This window comes from Cricetulus griseus, chromosome 7 (genome assembly GCF_003668045.3).
Source record: "Cricetulus griseus strain 17A/GY chromosome 7, alternate assembly CriGri-PICRH-1.0, whole genome shotgun sequence".
Classification (NCBI taxonomy): Eukaryota; Metazoa; Chordata; class Mammalia; order Rodentia; family Cricetidae; genus Cricetulus; species Cricetulus griseus.
Window position 1 is genome coordinate 108076483 of NC_048600.1, and position 22216 is coordinate 108098698.

The 22216-nt window shown below is 44.2% G+C and overlaps 1 protein-coding gene across 1 annotated transcript in view; it reads right to left on the reverse strand.

The window, feature by feature from the left end:
* Nucleotides 1–21776, reverse strand: part of LOC113836553 (transmembrane protein 92-like) — a 66027-nt gene extending 44251 nt beyond the window's left edge. Inside the window, exons 1-2 of the mRNA XM_027424097.2 lie at nt 21750–21776; nt 21363–21485 (exon numbers count right to left, since the gene is read on the reverse strand). Coding sequence (XP_027279898.2) covers nt 21363–21485; nt 21750–21776 — 150 coding nt within the window. The remainder of the gene's footprint in view (nt 1–21362; nt 21486–21749) is intronic.
* Nucleotides 21777–22216: the final 440 nt, after the last annotated feature.

Consider the following 22216-nt stretch of genomic DNA (forward strand, 5'->3'; position numbering starts at 1 on the left):
GTCCTCTGCACCTTCGTACAGACTTCTTTCCCATGGAACCTTGGGCTGACCAGGGTATTGCCTGAGTGGATTCCACCAGGTAACAGGGGCAGGCCAGCATAATGCCTGAACCTTTCAGTATCCAATCACCAACCATGGCACATACAGCCAGTGATAGCTTTACATAAGTCTGCCACGAAATACTACATACTACAATTCCATTATTATTATTTTTTTTAAATTTCTGGGGAGTGGTGGCATTCACCTTTAATCTCAGAACTCAGGAGGCAGAGGCAAACAGATCCCTGAGTTTGAGACCACCCTGGTCTACAGAATGAGTTCCAGGACACCCAGGACTACACAGAGAAATCTTTGTCTTGAAAAACAAACAAAATTTAAATTACATTTCCTTATTTATTGGAGAGGGTTTTGTGTGTGTGTCTATGTGGATGTCAGAAGACAATGGGAAGTGGCTTCTCCTCCTACCAACTAGATTCTGGGCTTGAACTTGGATCAAAGCAGAGCAGCCAGCCCAACAATCCCACTTAGAAGAAATATTCAAAATAAGCTTATCTGTGACGATTAAATAGAATTAATGATTGCCTCGGGTTTCAGGCAGAATGAAAAAGGAAGGGGACTGAACTACTAATGGGCATGGGGTTTTCTCTGGAGCGTGTTAAATGTTCTAAAATCTACTTTGGTAATGGTTGCTCAACTCTGTGAATTTAACAAAATCCTTTGAATTACACACTTATTAAAGTGGGTGAATTCAATAGTGTTAAGAAAAACCACCAAGATGATTTTTTTTCTTTTGGTTCGAACTGATGAGCTGATAATAAAATTTATAGGGAAATGTAAAAGGCCAAAAATAAGCCAGGTGTAGTGGCTCACACTTGCAACTCCAGCACTCAGGAGCTGAAGGAGGATTCCAAGTTCCAAGCAGCCCGAGTTACATGGTGAGACCCTATCTCAAAAACAAACAAACAGGGCTGGGATATAAGTCAATGGTTGAACTTTTGCCCAGCATGCCAAACACCTTGAGTGGCCTGAAGATCCACCTGCCTCAGCCACCAAGTACTGGGATTAAAGGTGTGTGCCACCACACCCAGATGGCTTACTCAGCTACATTTCTTCCTTCCTCCCTCCCTCCCTCCCTCCCTTCCTTCCTTCCTTCCTTCCTTCCTTCCTTCCTTCCTTCCTTCCTTGATTCTATCATTCCTCTTTTTTTCCCAACATGTTTTTATTAATTATTTGGAAATTTCAGACAATACACCCATTCCCAGGTCCACCCTCTCACCCTTGGGCCCCTCTCCCAAAAACAGTAAAAAAAAAAAAACAAAAACAAAAAAAAACACCCAGTCCAATTTGTGTTGCCCATGTACTCACTGTATTTCCCATCAGGTCCAACTCCCAGTGGCCAGCCCCTTAAAGAAAACTGAGTCCTTCCCCACCCCCAACCTCAGCCGTAAGCCATCAACTTGGAAGAGCTACAATTCAGCATCTTTCTTTTTCAGTTTAAATTTGTTATTTCATTAACTTAAAAGGTGAACAAAATGTGTATTTTAAATTGCATTAAACTTATTTACCTGAAATATATGTTTACATAGAGGACAAACAGATTGAACTCAGGACCTCTGGAAGAGCAGCCCAGCCCATGCTCTTAACCTCTGAGCTATCTCTCCAGCCCTCAATTCAGCATCTTTGTCATAATTTTTAAGTACTTTCTTCAATAGCTTCTGTCTGGACTAGTTCCTTCTTTTTTTCTTTTTTAGGTGGGGAGAGGTGAGAGGTTGTCACAGAAGCCTTCAGTGTCTCTCATTCTCAGTTATGAGCCTGCGGTCATCAATACTACTGCAAAAGAAGCTTCCTTGACCACAGCAGCTGGCAGCAGCTTGGTTTGTGGACACAGCATCTGGTGGCATGGACCTCAACATGGCTTCTGGCAGCTGCACAAGTCACAGACATCAACATGGTCTCCAGCGATTGCTGGACCATGGACATCAGCATGGTCTCTGGCAGCAGTACAGATCATGGACTGCAACATGGCCTCAGACAGTAGCACAGACCATGGAAGTCTTTCGAGGAGACTTAACCGGGTAAATGAACCATTCTCAGATTGTTGAGCCCAAATTCTGAACCCCAAAATCACCAAAAGGCCCATTTCGATGCAAAAACAATGAGTCTTTTATTGCAGTTGTTTAACGAGCTAAGCCCATTAGCTCGGGCCTTTCATCCACCCACCACAGTGGATGGCTGGGGAAAAGACCCCGAGAAACCACAGGACAGAGATCTTATAGGGCAGTGTAAGGGGAGTGTCTGGGGTACGCACAGGCTCAGGATTGGTGTGCCTCCAGGCTTGGAGGACCTGTCTTGTGTTGATTGGTCAACTGGTTGTTATGGCCTATTGGACCACCCAAGGCAGTTGCTATGTTCTATACACCACTGCTGTGCACTTGTCCGTCAGTAAAGCACACCCAGAGCCATAAAGCATAGTCCTGCTAGCTAACTTCTGATTGATTCCATGCCACGAGGCAGGCATCTGACCTCCTAGTGACCAAGGCAAGGTCAGGCAAGCACGTGTTAGGTTGCTACGGCTGCCAAAATGGGGAGCTGGTCCCTTCAAGATATTTGTTATTTCTCAGAATGATCCTGTAGTTGGGCATTGTACTGGGGGCAAGACCTGCACGAGCTCCAGGCTGCTGTACGCCACTCCACGTTCATGCCTACCACCCTACTGGTTCCCTGGGCTTAATCTCTCGGACGCATGCTGCTCTCTTCCCCCTAGCAAGGCAGCAGCAGCAGCAACTCCAGGCCCAAGGCCCAAGGCCCAAGGCCAGGTCTGCTGGCAGATGGCAGATGGTGACTGAGTGTGTTAGATTTTTGTTTAAATTAAACATAAAGAAGAAGAAGGGGCCCAAGATGAGACACAGGATGAGACATATTAACTAGTTTATTATAAGCCCGGCAGAGTAGGGAGACTAAAAGAGAAGAGAAACATGGTTAATGGCTGACCGCCATGGCCAGTCGCCATAGAGAGAGAAATAGAGAGGCAGAAGCAAACAGAAAAGAGAAGAGTAGAGAGTGTAGAGAGAGAAGTGTAGAGAGCGCGTAAATGGGCAGAGATCTGTCTTTTTAAAGGGGTCCTCCGCACCTGCGTACAGACTTAGTTCCCATGGAACCCTGGGCTGACCAGGGTACTGCCTGTTCCACCCGGTAACAGGGGCAGGCCAGCATAATGCCTGAGCCTTCCAGGGTGAGGCAGGCCTGATGATGGCCTGAGCCTCCAAGCAGCACGAGGACAGGCCCTGCTTAGCCGTGGCATGCCCGGTTGTCCTCACCAGCCTCATTCCCATACCTATCGCCATTCCACTTAGCTCTGCAGCAAATGCCACTCAGTTCTGCCATAAGACCACTACCACAGTTTAAAGCAAATTTGAAGCAAGCTTTAATTAATTACTAGCCAGGTGGATGGGCTCTGACCAGTCCAGACCCAGGTTCCTGGGAAGTGGCCCAGAATCATAGTTTATGGTGGTTTAAGAAAGAAAGCCCATGACTCATTGTGTTTCCCGTCAGGTCCAATCAGGAGCAAGTATACATCATGACTACCTCCAGCCTGTGAACCTCCGGCCCATATGTGATCAAACACATCTGGTGCATATGGGTCAAACAAGCTTGTTTAGGGGAATGAAAAACATGTGGCTTGTTAGCTCCCATAAAAAATAGCCTCCAGCATTTCAGGAACTATCTGTCCTTCCTCAAGGGCCTTGCAGATCAGAGGCGGGGGGGGGGGGGGGGGGGGGGGTTGTTTTTTGTTTTTTGTTTTTTGTTTTTGTTTTTGTTTTTGTTTTTGTTTTTGTTTGTTCCATGGATCTCTAAGGCATAGTATTTAAAACTTAAAATGTGACTTTGGCTCTCACAAGACCTGTCTTTTTTCAGTTCCAGTGATCAGTGATACTTCAAGTTCTGCAGTCTCATCTTCCATCACTGACTCTTCCTAAGAAGCCTCCATGGGTTTTTCCAGCTTCTTAGAGCTGCCCCTTGGCCTTACAGGGTGTTGGCAGCTGCCACCATCTTGAATGAGCCTCAGCTAGATTTCTTACATAACCCAGGACATCTGTCCACGCATGGGCCTGGTTGGGGAGGTGGTCCTGGGTTGTATAAGAAAGCTAGCTGGGGGCTGGAGAGATGGCTCAGAGGTTAAGAGCACTGACTGCTCTTCCAGAGGTCCTGAGTTCAATTCCCAGCAGCCACATGGTGGCTCACAACCATCCGTTATGAAATCTTGTGTCTTCTTCTGGTGTGCAGATATACATGAAAGTAGAATGTTGTATACATAATAAATAAAATCTAAAAAAAAAAAAGAAAGCTAGCTGAACAAATCATGGGGAACAAGCCAGTAAGAGCATTAATCTCTGATCTCTACTTCAGTTCCTGCTTCCAAGTTACTGACATGAGTTCCTGTCATAATACCACACAGTGCTGGGGATTGTGACCTGGAGTTGTAAGATGACATAAGCCCTTTCCTCCTTGAGTTGCTTTTGGTCATAGGATCAATCACAGCAAGAGAGAAACATACTAGGACCTGAAATAGGACTTCAAACTTGTAAGGGGTGCAGGGCAGTGACACACACCTTTAATTCCAACACTCGGAAGGCAGAAACAAGGTGGACTTCTGTGAGTTTCAGGCTTCTAGATTCTGTGAGAATCTAGCTGAGGCTCAATCAAGTATAAGGGAATGTTAAGGGCATTCACTTATTTAAAAATTTTCAGAAATTATATCAATTTTACAGTTCCTTGGTTCTAAAAAGTGAGTGAGGAAGACATACACTTCAGGCAACAAGGGAACCAAGCCTAGAACATGGACTCCAGGAGTGGGAGAAGGGTAGGTAAGGGAATGGGGCAGGGAGGCTCCAAGGTGAGAGCACAGGCTGCACCAGCTCACGACCAGTAGGTCCAAAGTCTTTAATAGACAGTGCTTCTGGAGGAGAAGCTGACACAGACCCTGGTGTGTCTGGTCACCTACAGACAGTCTTTCAACAAACAGCAGGGCTGACAGAGAGGTAATTACCCAAGAAGCGAAGTGAGCAGCAGCAAAGCCAGGTACCTATTACCCCAGAAGGTGATCCTAAAACACTACACAGCTCAGACAATGGGCCGATTACATCCTCAGAGCAAGCAGGGCACTAAACATTGGCCCAGTCCAAATTATCATGTAGCCATCCTGGGCATTGTGTGGGACTGGAAGCAGCCTGAGTATAGTGGAGGAAAGCTCAGTACACAGAGGGCTTGGGTAAGGCCATGGAACCTGGAAGTCAAAAGACGTCTCCAGCATGGCTGTGCACACCTTTAATCCCAGCACTCAGGAGGCAGAGGCAGGCAGACCTTTTTTAGTTACAGTCCAGCTTTTTCTACATATGAGGGGTGGCGGTCACCAAGATGCTCCATAGGGTAAAAGCATTTGTTGCTGAGCCTGACAACTTGAATTCCTTGTCTGGGATCCACAAGGTGAAAGGAGAGAACCACCTCCTGCAAGTTGTCATCTGACCTCCATATGTGTACTATGGCATGCATTAGCCACCCTGTGCCTATTAAATAAATAAATATAATAAGAGTGATAATAATATTTAGGTGCTTTAAATAAATATGTTGGGAGCCCAATACCAGCAGGGGGAACATAGTAGGACCCTGTCTCAAACTGAATGAATAGAGAGGTAGGTAGGTAGATAGATAGATAGATAGATAGATAGATGAAAATTTGAGTAGTAAAAGGAAAATAAAGGTTTCAAGAAAACCAAGAATAAACCATGATTAGGAATTCCACACACACAAAAAAAAGTTTTTGAGATAAGGTAGTCCATACTACTCTTGACCTCACACAAATTAAAATTACAAATGAAATCCTTAGAAGAGTATTTATCTCCTCTTTTCTTTCTCCCACCCTTTCTTTTCCTTCTTCCTTTCTCCATGCCTGAACAACTCAGCACTACAATAAGTGCAGGGTAGGCACCATGGTTGTGGTGATGGCACACAACAGTGTCCAAGTCAAAGTAGAGTTATAGGGACACCTGTCTTGGGGGAGGGGCAGCTGCAGGGGGAGGTGCAGATGTGTTCAGCAATGACCTATGCAGTGTAACAGTGGCATGGGAAAGGGTGTTGTTGTGGAACATTATTTTAAGGTGTGTTACATTGATTTTTGCTGTGCGACATTTGTTTTAATGATGCAAAGATGTGTTGCATTCTTTTATGTTGCATTTGTTTAACTCTCTGAGGCTGTGATTCTTTGCCTATCTAGAAAACCTGATTGGTCCTCTCTTTCATCTTTTTTTTTTTTTTTTTGAGACAGGGTTTCTCTGTGTAGCTTTGGAGCCTGTCCTGGAACTTGCTCTTGTAGATAAGGCTGGTCTCGAATTCACAGAGATCCTCCTGCCTCTGCGTCCCAAGTGCTGGGATTAAAGATATGCACCACCACTACCACCCAGCCTCTCTTTCATCTTGTACCTCCTGTTTCCTCTCTGTTTGGCTGGCAACTTCACTCTTCTTCCCAGAGTCCTCTGTGTCTCTGAAGCCCCACCTAACCTCTTCCTGCCTGGCTATTGGCCATTCAGCTCTTTATTAAACCAATCACAGTGACTCATCTTCACACAGTGTACAAATACCCCACAACATTTCCCCCATCTAAGTAAAAGGAAGGTTTTTTTTTATACAGTAAAATACAGTAAATAACATACAGTAAAATACAGTAAAATAATATACAATTATCAATTAAGAATTACATTCACAATGTCCAGTTCATTTGTATTTGTCAAATTTGGAGAAATTTATCCATCTTATCTTGATGAGTTCAAAATTTTATACCTAAACCATTTTCTATCCTAACTTGAATTCCATACTAAAACTCTCCTTTTAGACCTCAAAACATCTTCTCAGATAAACAACTTAAACTTTTATGTCTCTCAACCTTATACCTCTCTTGTGAGTTTCTTTCTGAATTTGGTAACAAGGAGAACTGTAACTATAACTATCTTAGCTTCAACTCCATCAGAGACCCAAGACGGATAAAATATTTACCTGAGTAAATAGTAAATGTAAACAAACATCTAAAACTATAAATACGCCAGAAGCAGCTGGCTGCCTGGATAGTCACCCAAGGCTCCTCTGCAAAGTTGGGGCATCCATCTTTGGCATATAAGCCTAGAATATTTGACAGACTTTTCTGTGAAGCAGGAACTTTGAAAGACTGTCCAACCTTGTCTTGGCAAAATTTGGGCAGTCACCTTCTTTTGTCTCCCGCTTGTCCAATTTGGACAGCATATTGTCAGCAGTCACGGCAAGGGCAGTTTCTTGCCCAGTGGCTAACTTTGCCACAATAAAAGTGAACTCCATATGGAGGTTCTTCAATGCCCATCATCCTTTTATGTAGTGAATTGATGCTGTTAGGAGCAGATGTATCTCACTGTTATGAAAAGCCTTAGGTTATTAAAACATCTTAAATGCCATATTCTTTAGGTCTCTGAAGTGTTTGAAGACAGCCTATCTATCTAAAATATGTCTCTGTTTAACTATGAAAGCATATCTAACATGACTACAAGTTTGATTATTATAGATGACTAACTAACCTGTATTTCTTCATTATATGTTACATTTTTAAATGAGCTGCATGGGTACAATGCCTTAAACAAGAATAGAAACATATATAGAATAGCAAAAATAACCTTAAATTTACATCAATGTACAAAATCCATACCAATGTAAAATATTTGAGATCAGCAGCTGCTTTTTAGTTTAAAGTAAATTCAATAATCTACCCTTTTATCCTTTTTCCATATCTCCCTTTTACTTTTCAGAAAGAGATCCCTGAATCTAATCTCCTTAGCCCAACATTTTTCCTGACTATGACCAATAACAACTTGTAACCAATCCCCATAAATGATGAGAAACACCGTAACCCACCAAATGACTAAAAATCACCCATACCACCTCTTGGGAATGTAGGTATCGTGTTCTCTAGACTTCTTCCTGTTGTCTGGGGATGATGGCATCTCTAGGAAAGCATGAGAAAATTGAGATAATGGCTGTATCGTTTGTTGTCCAGTCTCTGTGTGATGGGTATTGAAGTTGTTCCGGATGCAAAATTTTGAGGAAACTGCAACAGAGACATTCTAAGAGACTGGATAACCTGACCTACTTTATTGTGTTTGATCCTTTTTTTCTTTCTGAAAACGCACAAACTTTTAAAGGTAACATTAACACAGATATGGAAAGTGAGGGGTGCACAAGTCAGTTAAAGATGTTTTTTTTTTTTTTGTTTTATATTTGAGCAGGTAAAAGGCTTCTGTTAACTTTATAAGTTTGTTTGGAGTGTATTACTCAAAACATCGATAAACCTCTATCCATGCCATATGAAAGGATAGTATATAATATTAAGTCATGAGGATTCTGTTAGCCAATATTTATCAAGTCTCATACAGTGTCAGAGATGTTCTCATGCCAATGGATCAGTTTATACATCACATATCTTGTAATCTTTCTTGGCTTTTTCACTCATGTCTACAGCCAAGATCCTCAGGAGGTCTCCCCTGATCAAATCTTTTTTTTTTTTTTTTTTTGGTTTTTCTTTATAACAACGCTGTAGGGGAAGCTGTAGCCACGCCTTCTTAGGGGCTGGCTACAAGAGTACCTGAGGGCTTGTGAGGGCGTGGTCAGAGTGAGTAGGGGGACTGCGTTTTCGGTTTCTCTTTCTCTTTACTACTTGCTGTACAGACTACCACCGGCTGGCTGGTTCGCTCTGTAAGTAAGGCTTTTCCCTATTAAATACCCTTATATTTCTACCTGACTCTGTACTGGTAATTTCTTACTATATCTGGTGTCAGAAGCGGGATATTGGAAACCCACACCCCATTTGGGACAGGCTGTGGGTTCCATCGGGCCCGCTGCCTAGGCCCGGAAAGCACCCACTCTCCACAGGCGTTCCCGGCTAGCAGCCGACCCACTGCTGCTGAGCTGCTCAGAACCATCCACCCAGCTCAGAGACAGTTTCTAGCTGCCTAGAGTCCAGGTAGGCCTCCGCTTTCAGCTGTGGCTTCCCCTGGCCTGCGGGAAAGCCCGAATCTGTTTCAGTGGTTGTAGCCGCAAGGCCGTATACTCTCTAAGATAAGCGCAGCCGCTTTTGTGACCTCTCTCCACCGCTGACTGACTGCTGCCAAACGCCTCGGAATAACTGAACGCCTGTGCTACCTGCTGATCAAATATATTTACTGCATCTGGAGTAGAAATCAGGTAAAATTATGGCGGAATATTTATCATTTGCTAAAATTGGTAATATTTTTGCTTATTACGTGAATTCACTGTTTGAGGAGGATGTTAATGTGCCAATTACTGGCCTATATGCCATAATGGCAGTTAGCTTGCTGGTACAAATAGTATTACTAGCCAGAGGACACAGGAATAGGGATAAGGATAACCTCACCACCTGCTTGCAGGAAATAACAGCTTTACGATTAGGTCAGACCACAATTGTGCAGCAAGTGGAACAGAAATTGGATGATAAGCTTGGCTCTGTGTCCAATACACTAAAGACAGAGCTGTCTGATGAGATACAGCGTATTTATGATAAGATAAACACAGAGAGATCCTCCATGTCTGAGGCCTTAGAGGCTAGGCTGTCAGAAGACCATGACCAGCTAAAGAATATCTGTAGCCAGCTAGAAACTCAGATAGGCAATGTTACTCATCAACTAGATGCAACGGTGCAAAATACCCAGCATAGGGTTGAAGAATTGGACAATGCCATTCAATCAGTCATTGAAGCATCCAAGGTAGCAGATCAGAAGTTTGAGTCTAGATTTGAATGTTTGGAAGATAATTTACAGTACAGGGCTGACAGATTACATAGGTCCATACGGTCGATTGCTGAGGACTCAAAATCAGCAAATCATGACCTGGAATCTAGACTCCAATACCTAGAAGGCAGTTTCCATGCCATCCAGATGCTGTCTAAGGATGATCGTATGAAAGACCTAGAAAAACGTGTAGATGAGCAGTTAGAGCAATTTACAGATTCACTAACGTGCTTAGAATCTTTTATGATTAAGGAGATTGAAACTTTTCAAAAGGATATCATTGCTAGGCTTAAAGATCAGTGGGATGCCTCAGAAGCAGAATCACTCCAATCCCAGGCACCTACTCCACCCAGGTATCGTGACTATTCTTCTAAGGTTGTTACTCGTACACCATTAGTGTACCCAGCTACCATGGTAGAAAAGCCAGCTTCTAAGAAACACCCTCATGGACGAATGGTTTATGAATGGCAACCTATACAGCCGAAGGATCTTAAGAATATTAAAGAATCAGTTGTCTCATATGGTCTCCATAGCCCATACGTAAAACAGCTATTACATTCATGGGCAACCTTTAACAGGGTGACACCCACAGATTGGGAACGATTGGTAGCAGCTGTACTTGAGAATTCATGCCAAATCCAGTGGAAGGCATTGGTAAGGGAAGAGGCAAAGCTCCTTGAACGTCAGGGCATAAAGGAAGGTTTTGAAGCGCCTCTAGATAAGCTTCTTGGTCAGGGTATTTATGCTGACCCACAGGTTCAGGCTGAATATGATGACGATATACTGTCTCTTTGCAGGAAAGCAGCATTAAATGCCTGGGATAAGGTTCGTGAGCCAGGAGAACGTCTAGAAGCTTATACCAGAATAGAACAGGGACCTACAGAACAGTTCCAGGACTTCTTACAAAGGTTAACTAGGGCAGTAGAATTACAGGTAACAGAACCAGAAACAAGACAATCAATTATATATACAATAGCTTATGAAAATGCAAACCCTATATGCAAAAGAATACTTTTGCCTTTAAAGATCAGATCAGCTCCGTTAGAAGAATGGGTTTTGTATGCAGCCAACATTGACTATAATGTGCAAGATACTGGAGCTTGGGTAGGAGAAGCCATCTCCAAAGGTTTAAAACGGCAACAGGAAATTAAAAGTTCTAGAGGTGAGGATGTAAGGGCTTGGCAAGGAGAAGCACCTTACAGAGGTCAACATAGGTACCAAGAGGCTAGAGGTTACTACTACTATGAACCAGAACCTTGGGGAGGAAGAGCCTTCCCCTTGAGACCACGAAGGCGCCAGGAACCTAGATGTTTCAACTGTGGTAAAATGGGACATACTAAGAGAAATTGTAGACAAATGAATTCTAACAATGCCTCATATGGAAGGCCACTGCCTTCTGGATTGTGTAGAAGATGTGGTAAGGGCAGACACTGGACCAATGAATGTAGATCGACCAGGGACATACAAGGAAACCCCTTAAGGTCGGGAAACCCCGAGGGGGGCCTCAAGAAGGCCCCCACATCGAGAAAGGTCAGGTCATTTCCAATAGCAGTGGAAGACAATCTCTCACAGGAACAATAGATAGTACTTTGCATATTGTGAAAAAAGATATTGCTCTAGATGGTAGTTTGAATAGTGATGAAGAATCAAGTGTGAATGGACAAAATGAGAAACGCATATTTTGGCAAGCTTCTATTAATGATAAAAGGCCTCAGTTAAAAGTTAAAATTAATAATAAAGTTATTTCTGGCTTAGTGGACACTGGGGCGGATGTAACTATTATTACTCAAAAGTCTTGGCCTCAGAAATGGCCTCTTAGAGAGTCAAATGTACAATTTTTAGGAATTGGAACTCTATCTAGAGTTCGACAGAGTGTTAACTCAGTGGTCTGCATTGGACCGGAAGGACAGAAAGGGATACTGAAACCATACGTGGCAGATATAGCTATAAATCTCTGGGGTCGTGATCTCTTACAGCAATGGAATACTCAGATTAATATTCCTCCAGTGTCAGATACAAATTATGAAAAAGATCTGGTAAGACGCTATGGAAAACGGTTACCAACCATCCATGCTGTACAGAAACTAGGTACAAATGATGGACCTTCAGAGGAGCCAAAGGCCCTGCCATTGAAGTGGCTTACAGATGAACCAGTTTGGGTAGGACAATGGCCTATGACCTCTGAGAAGCTAGAGGCTTTAGAAAAGTTAGTACAGGAACAGCTAGATGCTGGACATATAGAGGAATCTACCAGTCCTTGGAATTCTCCTGTATTTGTCATCAAAAAGAAGTCAGGTAAGTGGAGAATGCTGACAGACCTGAGAGCTATAAATAAGGTAATTCAACCAATGGGCTCTCTGCAACCTGGAATGCCATTACCTTCCTTAATACCTAAAGGATGGCCTATCATAGTCATTGATCTAAAAGACTGTTTTTTCACAATACCGTTACAGGAAAATGATAGAGAAAAATTTGCATTTACTGTACCAACTCTTAATAATTCACAGCCAGTTAGGAGATATCAATGGAGGGTTTTGCCACAAGGAATGCTAAATAGCCCTACTTTGTGTCAACACTTTGTACAGCAACCTTTGGGAATAATTCGTAAGAAATTTCCACAATCTCTTGTTTATCATTACATGGATGATATTCTTTTATCAGATTCTAATAAGGAAACTTTGGAACGTATGTTTGAAATGGTGAAGGAAGTTCTGCCTCGTTGGGGATTACAGATTGCACCAGAAAAGATACAAAGAGGAAATTCTATTAACTATTTAGGTTACAAGATAGACTTACAGAGAATCAGACCTCAAAAGGTACAAATTAGGAGAGATCGGTATCAAACTCTTAATTCTCTTCAGAAATTATTAGGGGAAATTTCTCAATTACAGACAATTATTGGTGTAGAAGGACATGACTTAAAGCATTTAAAAATGGCCCTTAAAGGTGATAAGGACCTAAACAGTCCTAGAATATTATCTGATGAGGCAGAAAAAGAGTTACAATGGGTAGAAAACAGAATATTGAATGCACATGTAGATCGGATAAACCTTAATTTAGACTGTATTCTGGTTATCTTGCCATCCAGAGAATACCCTTCTGGAATTCTGATGCAGAGGGAAGACACTATATTGGAATGGATATTTCTGCCACATAAACAGAATAAAAAGTTAAAGACATATATAGAAAAGATTTCTGATTTGATTTTAAAGGGTAAATTAAGACTTCGCCAGCTGACTGGAAAAGATCCAGCAGAAATTATAGTACCTTTAACTAATGAAGAAATTTCTTCCTTATGGAAAGATAATGAATATTGGCAAATAGCTCTTACTGACTTTTTGGGAACAATTAGCAACAACTATCCCAAAACTGACAGAATTAAATTCATAAAAAAGACAGTCTGGATTCTTCCACGTATTGTAAGACAAACTCCCATTTCTGGAGTTCTTACCTTCTACACTGATGCCAACAAATCAGGTAAGGCAGGTTATAAAGCAGGTGAGGTAAGTAAAGTAGTTCAAAGTCCATATACATCTGTACAGAAGGCAGAATTATATGCAATTCTCATGGTACTTAAGGATTTTACAGAACCTCTTAATATAGTTACTGATTCTCAGTATGCAGAGAGAGTCGTGTTACATATTGAGACTGCAGAATTTGTTCCTGATAATACAGAATTAACTTCTCTGTTTTTACAATTACAGGAAACTATCAGAAACAGAAGTAATCCTATGTATATTACACATATCAGATCCCATACGGGTCTGCCTGGCCCACTAGCACAAGGCAATGATGAGATTGATTGTTTATTAATTGGAAGTGTGCTAGAAGCCTCAGAATTTCATAAGAAACATCATGTAAATAGCAAAGGTTTGAAAAAGGACTTCTCTATCACTTGGCAACAAGCCAAGGAGATAGTGAAAAACTGTCCTACTTGTTCCTTTTATAATCAAACTCCATTGCCAGCAGGTTGTAATCCTAAGGGCATTCGGAGAAATGAGGTTTGGCAGATGGATGTCTTTCACTTTGCAGAGTTTGGAAATTTGAAATATGTGCATCATACCATAGACACATTCTCAGGGTTCCAATGGGCTACTGCTCTTAACTCTGAAAAAGCTGATTCTGTTATTATACACCTGCTAGAGGTGATGGCAGTTATGGGTATACCTGCACAAATAAAAACTGACAATGCTCCAGCATATGTCTCTACGAAATTGGAACAATTTTTCAAATATTATAACATAAAGCATGTTACTGGTATACCACACAATCCTACAGGACAAGCAGTGGTTGAGAGATCTAATAGAACACTTAAGGAGATGCTCAACAAACAAGCTTGGAAGACTAAACCCCCCAAACATAGGTTGCATAATGCTTTATTAACACTAAACTTTCTTAATGCCAATGAAAAAGGACAAACAGCTGCAGAAAGACACTGGACTACGGAAAAAACTGCTGAACTCAATCAGCCAGTATACTTCAAAGATGTACTAACCTCTGCATGGAAACCAGGACATGTATTACGTTGGGGTAGGGGTTTTGCATTGGTTTCTACAGGAGAAGAAAAACTTTGGATACCATCAAAGTTGATCAAGATTCGACTGGAAAAGGAAAAACCTCTCAACGAGGACAAATGACAGGTATTCTACTAAGGTATATCTTATAAACTAAATAGAAACCTCCCAAAGGAAAGGGAAGTGTTTTGCTTTTATCTTCACAGGAAAACTCATCTTCAGAAGGCAAAAGACACTGCATGGGTAGATACTTAAGAAGAAAAGGTAGCTATAACCATCAAATAGAAGGAATGTGCCATACGGTAAACTTTACAGCTGTCTCTCAAAAAACTCTATTTCTCTTTATTTCCTAGTCCCTATTCAATTAAACCAATGCTGGACTTAGAGGTGGATTTGGCTTTCCTCCTCTAAAATCCAAGCACATTATTTAACTAAGCTTTAGTGTTTCTGTATTGTATCAAGAAGCCAATTGATGTAATACAGAATAAAAGAAGAATTTGGGGACTGTCTTTGTCTTTTCTTGGATCTTTCTCTCAAGGTGTACACCCTTTCATAATTGTTATGCTCTCATGGTTGCATTCCCTAGCATGTGTACATACACAAGCAAACATTTCTCTGCTAACTGTTTATGTTTGAGTCCCACACAGCCAATGAAGACCTGCCTGACAGCAATCCCTGGACACCCTGGAAAGAAAATGGGCCACATCTCCTCGACTGCACTGGATCCAACTTGCTCCATTTCAACTGACACTCTGGCCAGAGGTTCGGGTACTGACTTCAATCAAGTTGAGGATTTCAAGCGAGATCTTCAATCAAGTGAATCCCATCTAACATGGACTGGATACTAACATTTTCTTTCTACAGGACCCCACATGACTATCATCGTCCCATTTCAGCAGGAAGTAACTTGGAAAATGCTACGCCCCCTTTCCCCATTGTTGTCACTTAGGATAGTGTATATACCTAGTTAGGAATAGCTTCCTATTGTTTATGACTTTAGGGTTTAGTTAAAATAGATAGTTATCTTCTTATATTTTACCTTTATACTGTTAAGTTTTAATCCTCTTTTAGACTAAAAGGGGAATTGTAGGGGAAGCTGTAGCCACGCCTTCTTAGGGGCTGGCTACAAGAGTACCTGAGGGCTTGTGAGGGCGTGGTCAGAGTGAGTAGGGGGACTGCGTTTTCGGTTTCTCTTTCTCTTTGCTTCTTGCTGTACAGACTACCACCGGCTGGCTGGTTCGCTCTGTAAGTAAGGCTTTTCCCTATTAAATACCCTTATATTTCTACCTGACTCTGTATTGGTAATTTCTTACTATACAACGCTCAGCCTTTTTTTGGTTTTTCAAGACAGGGTTTCTCTGTATTGTTTTGGAGCCTGTCTTAGAACTTGCTCTGTAGACCAGGCTGGCCTTGAATTCACAGAGATCTGCCTGTCTCTGTCTCCCGAGTGCTGGGATTAAAGGCATGAGCCACCAACGCTCATCCCTGATCAAATCTTATCTTTATTAATTTTGAAGAGAACCATAACTCTTTGTTTCCACAGGAGAGGATACAACCTCTCCCCCAGTATAACATATTCTTTGACTTCCATTTTGAAGTTAAAACATTCTTAAAATATATAGGTTGGTTTAATTTAGAAGTTTCCATAATCCAATGTCTCTCAGCAGCTACTGTTTTTGTACATTAAAATCTCAAAAATTCAAAGTCAACAAAGCACCATACAAGATCCAGATGTTCTGTGTATTTCCCATCCTACATGCCTTATTCTTTCTATATTACTTTGTTCTCTCTTTAAAGACTTCACATTATTATTTTTAAACTAGTTTTTTCTATGACTGTCTATGCCCATTTTCTTTTCTTTCTTTGGTATCTAAGTACATTTTTAAACATACTATATCTGTTCAGAGGTTTTCTCAGTCTGGACCTGACCTTACTCAGTGCTTGCATTTGCCAAACCTTAAGCTGCTAAACAGCCACTGTGTGACTCTTGCTGCTGGCTCCTTGGTTTCCTGAGGGCCTAGCTTCATGACTGTGGTACTGGGTGGTAGGAGCTCTGTTTACCACCCCATCTCTGGGAATTTCCTGAGTCCAAACCAGAGGTGTTTTTACCTAGCACACCAGCTGCTCAAGGGCTCTGCTGAACAGCAGGGCCATTTGTAGTTGGATTTTTCTTTGGGCTTCCAGCTCACAAGTCATGACATGGAGACTTCTTATTATGAAAGTTCAGCCTATAGCTTAGGCTTGTTTTTAATTTGCTCTTATAATCTTAGTTAACCCATTTCTATTAATCTACATCCTGTCATGTGATATTGTCTCTCCTTCATCTCCTGTTTCCTCTCTGTTTGGCTGGCAACTCCACCCTTCTTCTTCCCAGAGTCCTCTGTGTCCCCAGAAGTCCTGCCTGGCTATTGGCTTTTCGGCTCTTTATTAAACCAATCACAGTGACACAGCTTCACACAGTGTACAACTATCCCACAAAGGAAACTACTCAGAGAATAATGGGGCCGCCTCAGGCAGCCTGGACTGCTGTAATGAAACATCACAGTCCAGGCAGCTGAAATGACAGACACTTGTTTTTCTAGAGACCAGAAATCCAGATTCAAAGTGCTGGCAGAGCCGATCTCTCCACGTGCAGATGGCAGCCCTCTGCTGTGTCTGCCCAACCTCTTCTAGCTTCTGCAGGCAACAGGCAATATGCATGGTGTGCACATGCACACACAAAGCTATTCACACACAGCCATTCACACGTGTACACGTGGGTCTGCATTCACAGCCATTCACACGTGTACATGTGTGTGCTTCGAGAACAGCGAGTGCTCTGATCACTGAGCTCTGTTGTGTCTTTGAAGGGCACAGTCTTCACCCCTTTGCTTGCTCCGCTGACTGCTTCGTGGCCTCCCTGAAGTAAGTAGCATTACCACGCCTTTATGACAGGATGCTTCCCTTTAGCTGTCCTCCTACCACAGGAGAAGGGAAGAAGGCCTGCCTGAGCATCACCAGTACCCTGAATTCAGACTTTCAGCCTCCTCTCTTCGAAGAAGAAGATTTCTGTTGCTGACAAGCGCGCCTCCCTCCCCAGGCCATAGTGCATAGTTAGGCATCTGATTGTCATATTAAAGTGTTTCAGTCAAAGGGGTCAATGGATGTCAAAGCCAACAGATGCAAGTGGATAAAGAATGAGGCTACATGGCTCACAGTTCCTGCCCACAAAATGCATTGAATTACAATGAGAAAAGGATTGAGCTGATGGTCACAGGGTAAACCTGGTAGACATTCCCTCAGTCAGACTCAGTCAACAGAGACAGTAATATGTCGGAAGTTGGTGAGAAGAGCAGTGTCACTTCTGTGAGGTTCCTGGCCCACATTCATAACTGGAGACATATCAGACAAACGCGCATTAAAAGACACTGTGTGGAATCATGGTCTGCCATCTTGCAAACCCATACACCTGGGAAGAAGAAACCTCAAATGTGGAATGGCCTCCATCAGACTGGCATGTCTGAGAGCATGTCTGTGGGGGCATTTTCTTGATTAGTGGTTGATCAGGAGGGCCCAGGCCACAGTGGGTGGTGCCATTCCTAGGCAGGTTGGCCTAGGCTGTGTAAGAAAAGTCTAGAGGCAGCTTTGCTCCAGCGTTCCTGCATCTGCTCCTGCTTGGGTTGCTGCCTGACTCCCCTCAACCATGGACTGAAACACAGGATGAAATAAACCCTTTCCTGCTAAGGTTTCGTTGGCCGTCTATTTATCACAGCAATACAAACATTCATGTGTGTCAAGGGGAAAAAAAAAAACTGAGGACAAGAGCAAAGCCACCAAGTAGGTCTTTCTGCTACACAGGACATTACTGTGGCAAACGGCAAAATGTGCATGAATTATAACACTGTAGATTTTCTCTGCAGCTTCCTGGTGACTTGGGAGGATGCCATCTAAGGTCTGCACACTAAGGTGCGCAAGAGCGCTGAGACACCGTGGTAGCAGTTCACTCCCAAGGCTGCTAAAGAGAAAAGTGCTTTGCACTGTTTTGGGAACTTTTCTATAAATGTGAAAGTTTTTCCAAATAAAAAGAAAGATAAAATGGTGACAGAAGAGCTTCTAAAGGGATGTGTATGGAAAGAGCTCATTGGGTGTACATTCTAGCAGCCAAGGGGTGGGGTGTTTCAGACACCCATTGTTTCTGCCTGCCTTAGCACTCATTCTTCTCTACTCCAGAAAAGCCATCCAGATTTTATTTTGGGGAACCAGCCCTCCCCCACTCTCCACATGCTGCTAGTGTGGGCATCTGCCCAAGTCAGCCAGTGTTCTTCATCTGCTTGGCTGTGGTCACTGGTTGAGAGAAGGACATACGACTTAAGCCAGCTCAATGTGGGTCAGTCTTCGGGATTTCCCCCCCCTTTGTGAAATGATTATGAAAGAGGTTTTGTTTTTCTCCTGGGATTGTTACTCTCTTAGAAAATAGGCTAAGGAGGCTGTCTGAGTACCTCTCTCATGAAGCCAAACTGTGCAGGACAAAAGCCATCGCCACAGAGAAGAGCAAAACCAAGAGAGGCAGAAACCACTTCCTGATAACCTCCCAGCCCTCAGAGCCTGGCACACTGGCCTTTCTGGTAAAATAAGCCAAATAGCTTTAATTTTCTGCTTAAGCCACTTTGCGCTAGGCTGTTGGCACTTGTGGCTGAAGGAATCATGACTAATATTAGGAAATGCCTAATTCTCCTGGGCTGGAGTTCAGAGGATTGAAGGGAGGGGAATTATAGCCACAGCCAGACTTGGCAGGGCCTCAGGGCATCAGGATCCAGTGTGGGTTCCTGCACCCGCCCGCAAGGTAGGCATTTGAAGATGCCTCGGGAGAAAGCGGGAGGGAGAGCAGGTGGCAGGCAGGCCACGGCAAGCAGAAGGCCCGAGTGCCTGCACAAAGCTTGGTTCTAAGATTTCACCCAGTCAACCCCGTCTCCGAACAGCTCGCTGTCCAGTCCACAGCCTACTGACTACACCCTTGGCACAGCCTCAGCACAGACGCCTGAAGGCCTGGTCCACTCTCCCCTCCCATCCCTATGATAACCAGGCCTGAAAGTTCTCCACCTTGTCTAGGTTTACCAAGCACTGGGCACCAGTCTATACAGCTGAACCCCCAGACAACCCCAGGAGGGAGGCTGGATGGGAAGCATCCCCCCCCCCCCCCCCGCGCATGGAACTGGAAAGGGAGGCTCAGGGAGGTTCAGTCTCGAGGATGTTTGGTGACAGAGCCAGGTGACTAGAGGGCAGAGCTCCTCCCTGAAAGCCCGGAGTTCATTCTAGAGCTTTTTGATTGGGGCGTTTCTGAAATGGGTCATATGTCTTGGCTGGCCTGTTATATGCGGTGGAAGACAATCTTTCCCTAGGATTGTGTGTATGCACATGTAAGTGCAGGTGCGTGTGTACATGTGGGAGCAGGGGTGTATGGACACTGGTGTGTGTGTGTGTGTGTGTGTGTGTGTGTGGTGTGTGTGTGCGCGCGCGTGTGCACACGTGAAGGCAGGAGGTTGACACTGGGTGTCTTCTATCACTCTATCTTTTTTTTGATTATTTTTTCTCTTATTATTATTATTATTATTATTATTATTATTATTATTATTAATTCAAGTTAGGGAACAGGCTTGTTTCACATGTACTTCCCCTCTCCCTCCCCTCACCCCCATTCCTTCTCCCCCACCTCCAACCTACCCCCCACCCCATCCACCCGCCACTCCCCAGGCAGGGTAGGGCCCCCAACCGGGGCTCCACCAAGTCCACCAAATCTTCCTGTGCTGGGTCTAGGCCCCTCCCCATGTGTTCAGAGACAGAGCGAATCCCTTCAAGTGGGATGGGCTCTCGAAGTCCCACCCACCCACCAGGGCAAAACGCCAGTCCACCTCCAGAGGCTCCCAGGAGTGCAGTGGCCTCCCCATTGGCATCCATGATCAGGGAGCTGGATTAGTCCCGTACTGGCCTCCCAAAGAGCATCTGGGGTCGATCTGCTTTCCCTTTTTCCATCACTCTATCTTATTTTTGGAGGCAGAAACAGACTCTCATTACCCTGGGCCTCACTGACTGACTAGACAGAGGGCCAGCAAGTTTGGGGCATTCCACCTCTCTCTACTCTTCCTCTGCCCAGGGCCTTATGCTCATGAAGTAGGCACTGAGTCACCTCCCAATCTCATTTGGTTGTTTGCTTGCTTGTTTGTTTTTGAGACAAAGTCTCATGTGACTCAGCCTGGCATCAAACTAACTGCATAGCCACAGATGACTTTGACCTCCTGATCCTCCTGCCTCCTCCTCCCAAGTCTTTCCTTAGATCTCAGAGCACCTTTGCTGGAGCTGAGAGAAACAAGGGGTACTCGAGTTCTTGGGAGAAGAAAGAGGGATGAGAGCAGGCCCCAGGGCGAGGATGCTGACTGGGACCAGGCAGGTTAGAAGAGTTTGTTCCCAGAGGGGGGGCAACTGCACACCTGGCACTGGACTGGACCTAGGAGAGTTACATTTCCATAAAATGAAAGGATCGTTCTCCCCATTTTAGAGACAGGACAAGTGAGAGCAGCACAGAGAAGGAAAGAAACCTGCCTTAGATCGCATGGCAGGGAAAAGGAGAGACTGGGATTTGAAATGGGGGTCTGAGCCCGGAGCCTATGGAGTTCTCCAGTATTCTCTGAGCATTCAATACCCACTAGGCAAGGCGCTAGGAGAGACTGGAGTAGGATGGAGCCTCTCCCAGGCTCCCAGTGCCATCTGTCTACCCTCTCCCTATGGTTATTATTTTCCTTTATTTAATTAAAATGTATTTGTACCATTCCCCCTTCCTCCTTTACTCCTTCCCAAATCCCTCAAGCTGCCTCCCTGTCCCCCATCATCAGCCAGCTCCCTGTGGAGTGTCAGGTGGGCAGAGGTGGTATCTCGGGAGAGTCTTTGAAACACCCTGAGAGTGGGGCCTGAGGGAGCATGGCAACCATAGGAGACAGGGGAGGGGACTGTCTCCTCACACTGCTCTGGAGCAGGGTCCATGCTGGGCAGGACACACCCAGGCCTTGCGCCACTGGGAAGGGAGGGCCAGCAGCATTGGCAGGCCACCAGTGCTCTGCAGGACGTGGCACCAGCCCGCCTCCAGCCGCAGGAGCTGAGGGATGGCTGGGGGGTCGGGTCCCTTTGTGGGAGGGGACCATTACACAAGGGTCCAAAAGCTCAAACACCCTGGGAAGACCATGCAGCTGCTGACTTTTCCAGAAAGATTAGGGGCAGGAGGGGGACTGGAGGGGGGATGCTGGGAGAGGAGCAGAGCTGGAGATGGTGGCTGGCATTTGCAGGCAATGAAGGGCAGAGCAAGGAGGTCACAGCTTGGATGAGAGATCATGATGGAGAAATTTTGATCTTAGAACTAGAAAGCTCTTTCCATGACTCTGGACCTCACCTCTAGAGTGCAGTTGAGGACCCCCATAGCCAGAGGAGTTTGGTTGTGAAAATTGTGAAGATGCCTCCACGGGGCGATTGCTAACTTGTTGAGACTGTTAGGTGAAAGAGAGCCTGGGGGAGGGAGCCATGAACCATCTTAGACAAAAGGCTTTGGGGAGAAGCACTGGGCTGGGGTCCTCAAGTCAAATAGGAATGCCTTGCACCTCCCCTGTGCAAGTGCAGCATTTGGGATGTTGAGTATCTCCTTCCAGCAGAAGCCATGGAGAGTGTGGGCCCAGCTGTACAGTATGCTTGTACACGGTGAGCCAGGCTGGGAGATCTTAAAGGCCACCAGGATTCCTCACTGGAATTTCCTTATCACTGTGGAATGCAGCAGCCCAGGGAGTAAGCTGGGAAGCCTTTGAACACACTTTTTTTTTTGGGGGGGGGGGAGTTTCCTTGTAGCTGAGGGTGGCCTTGAACTCA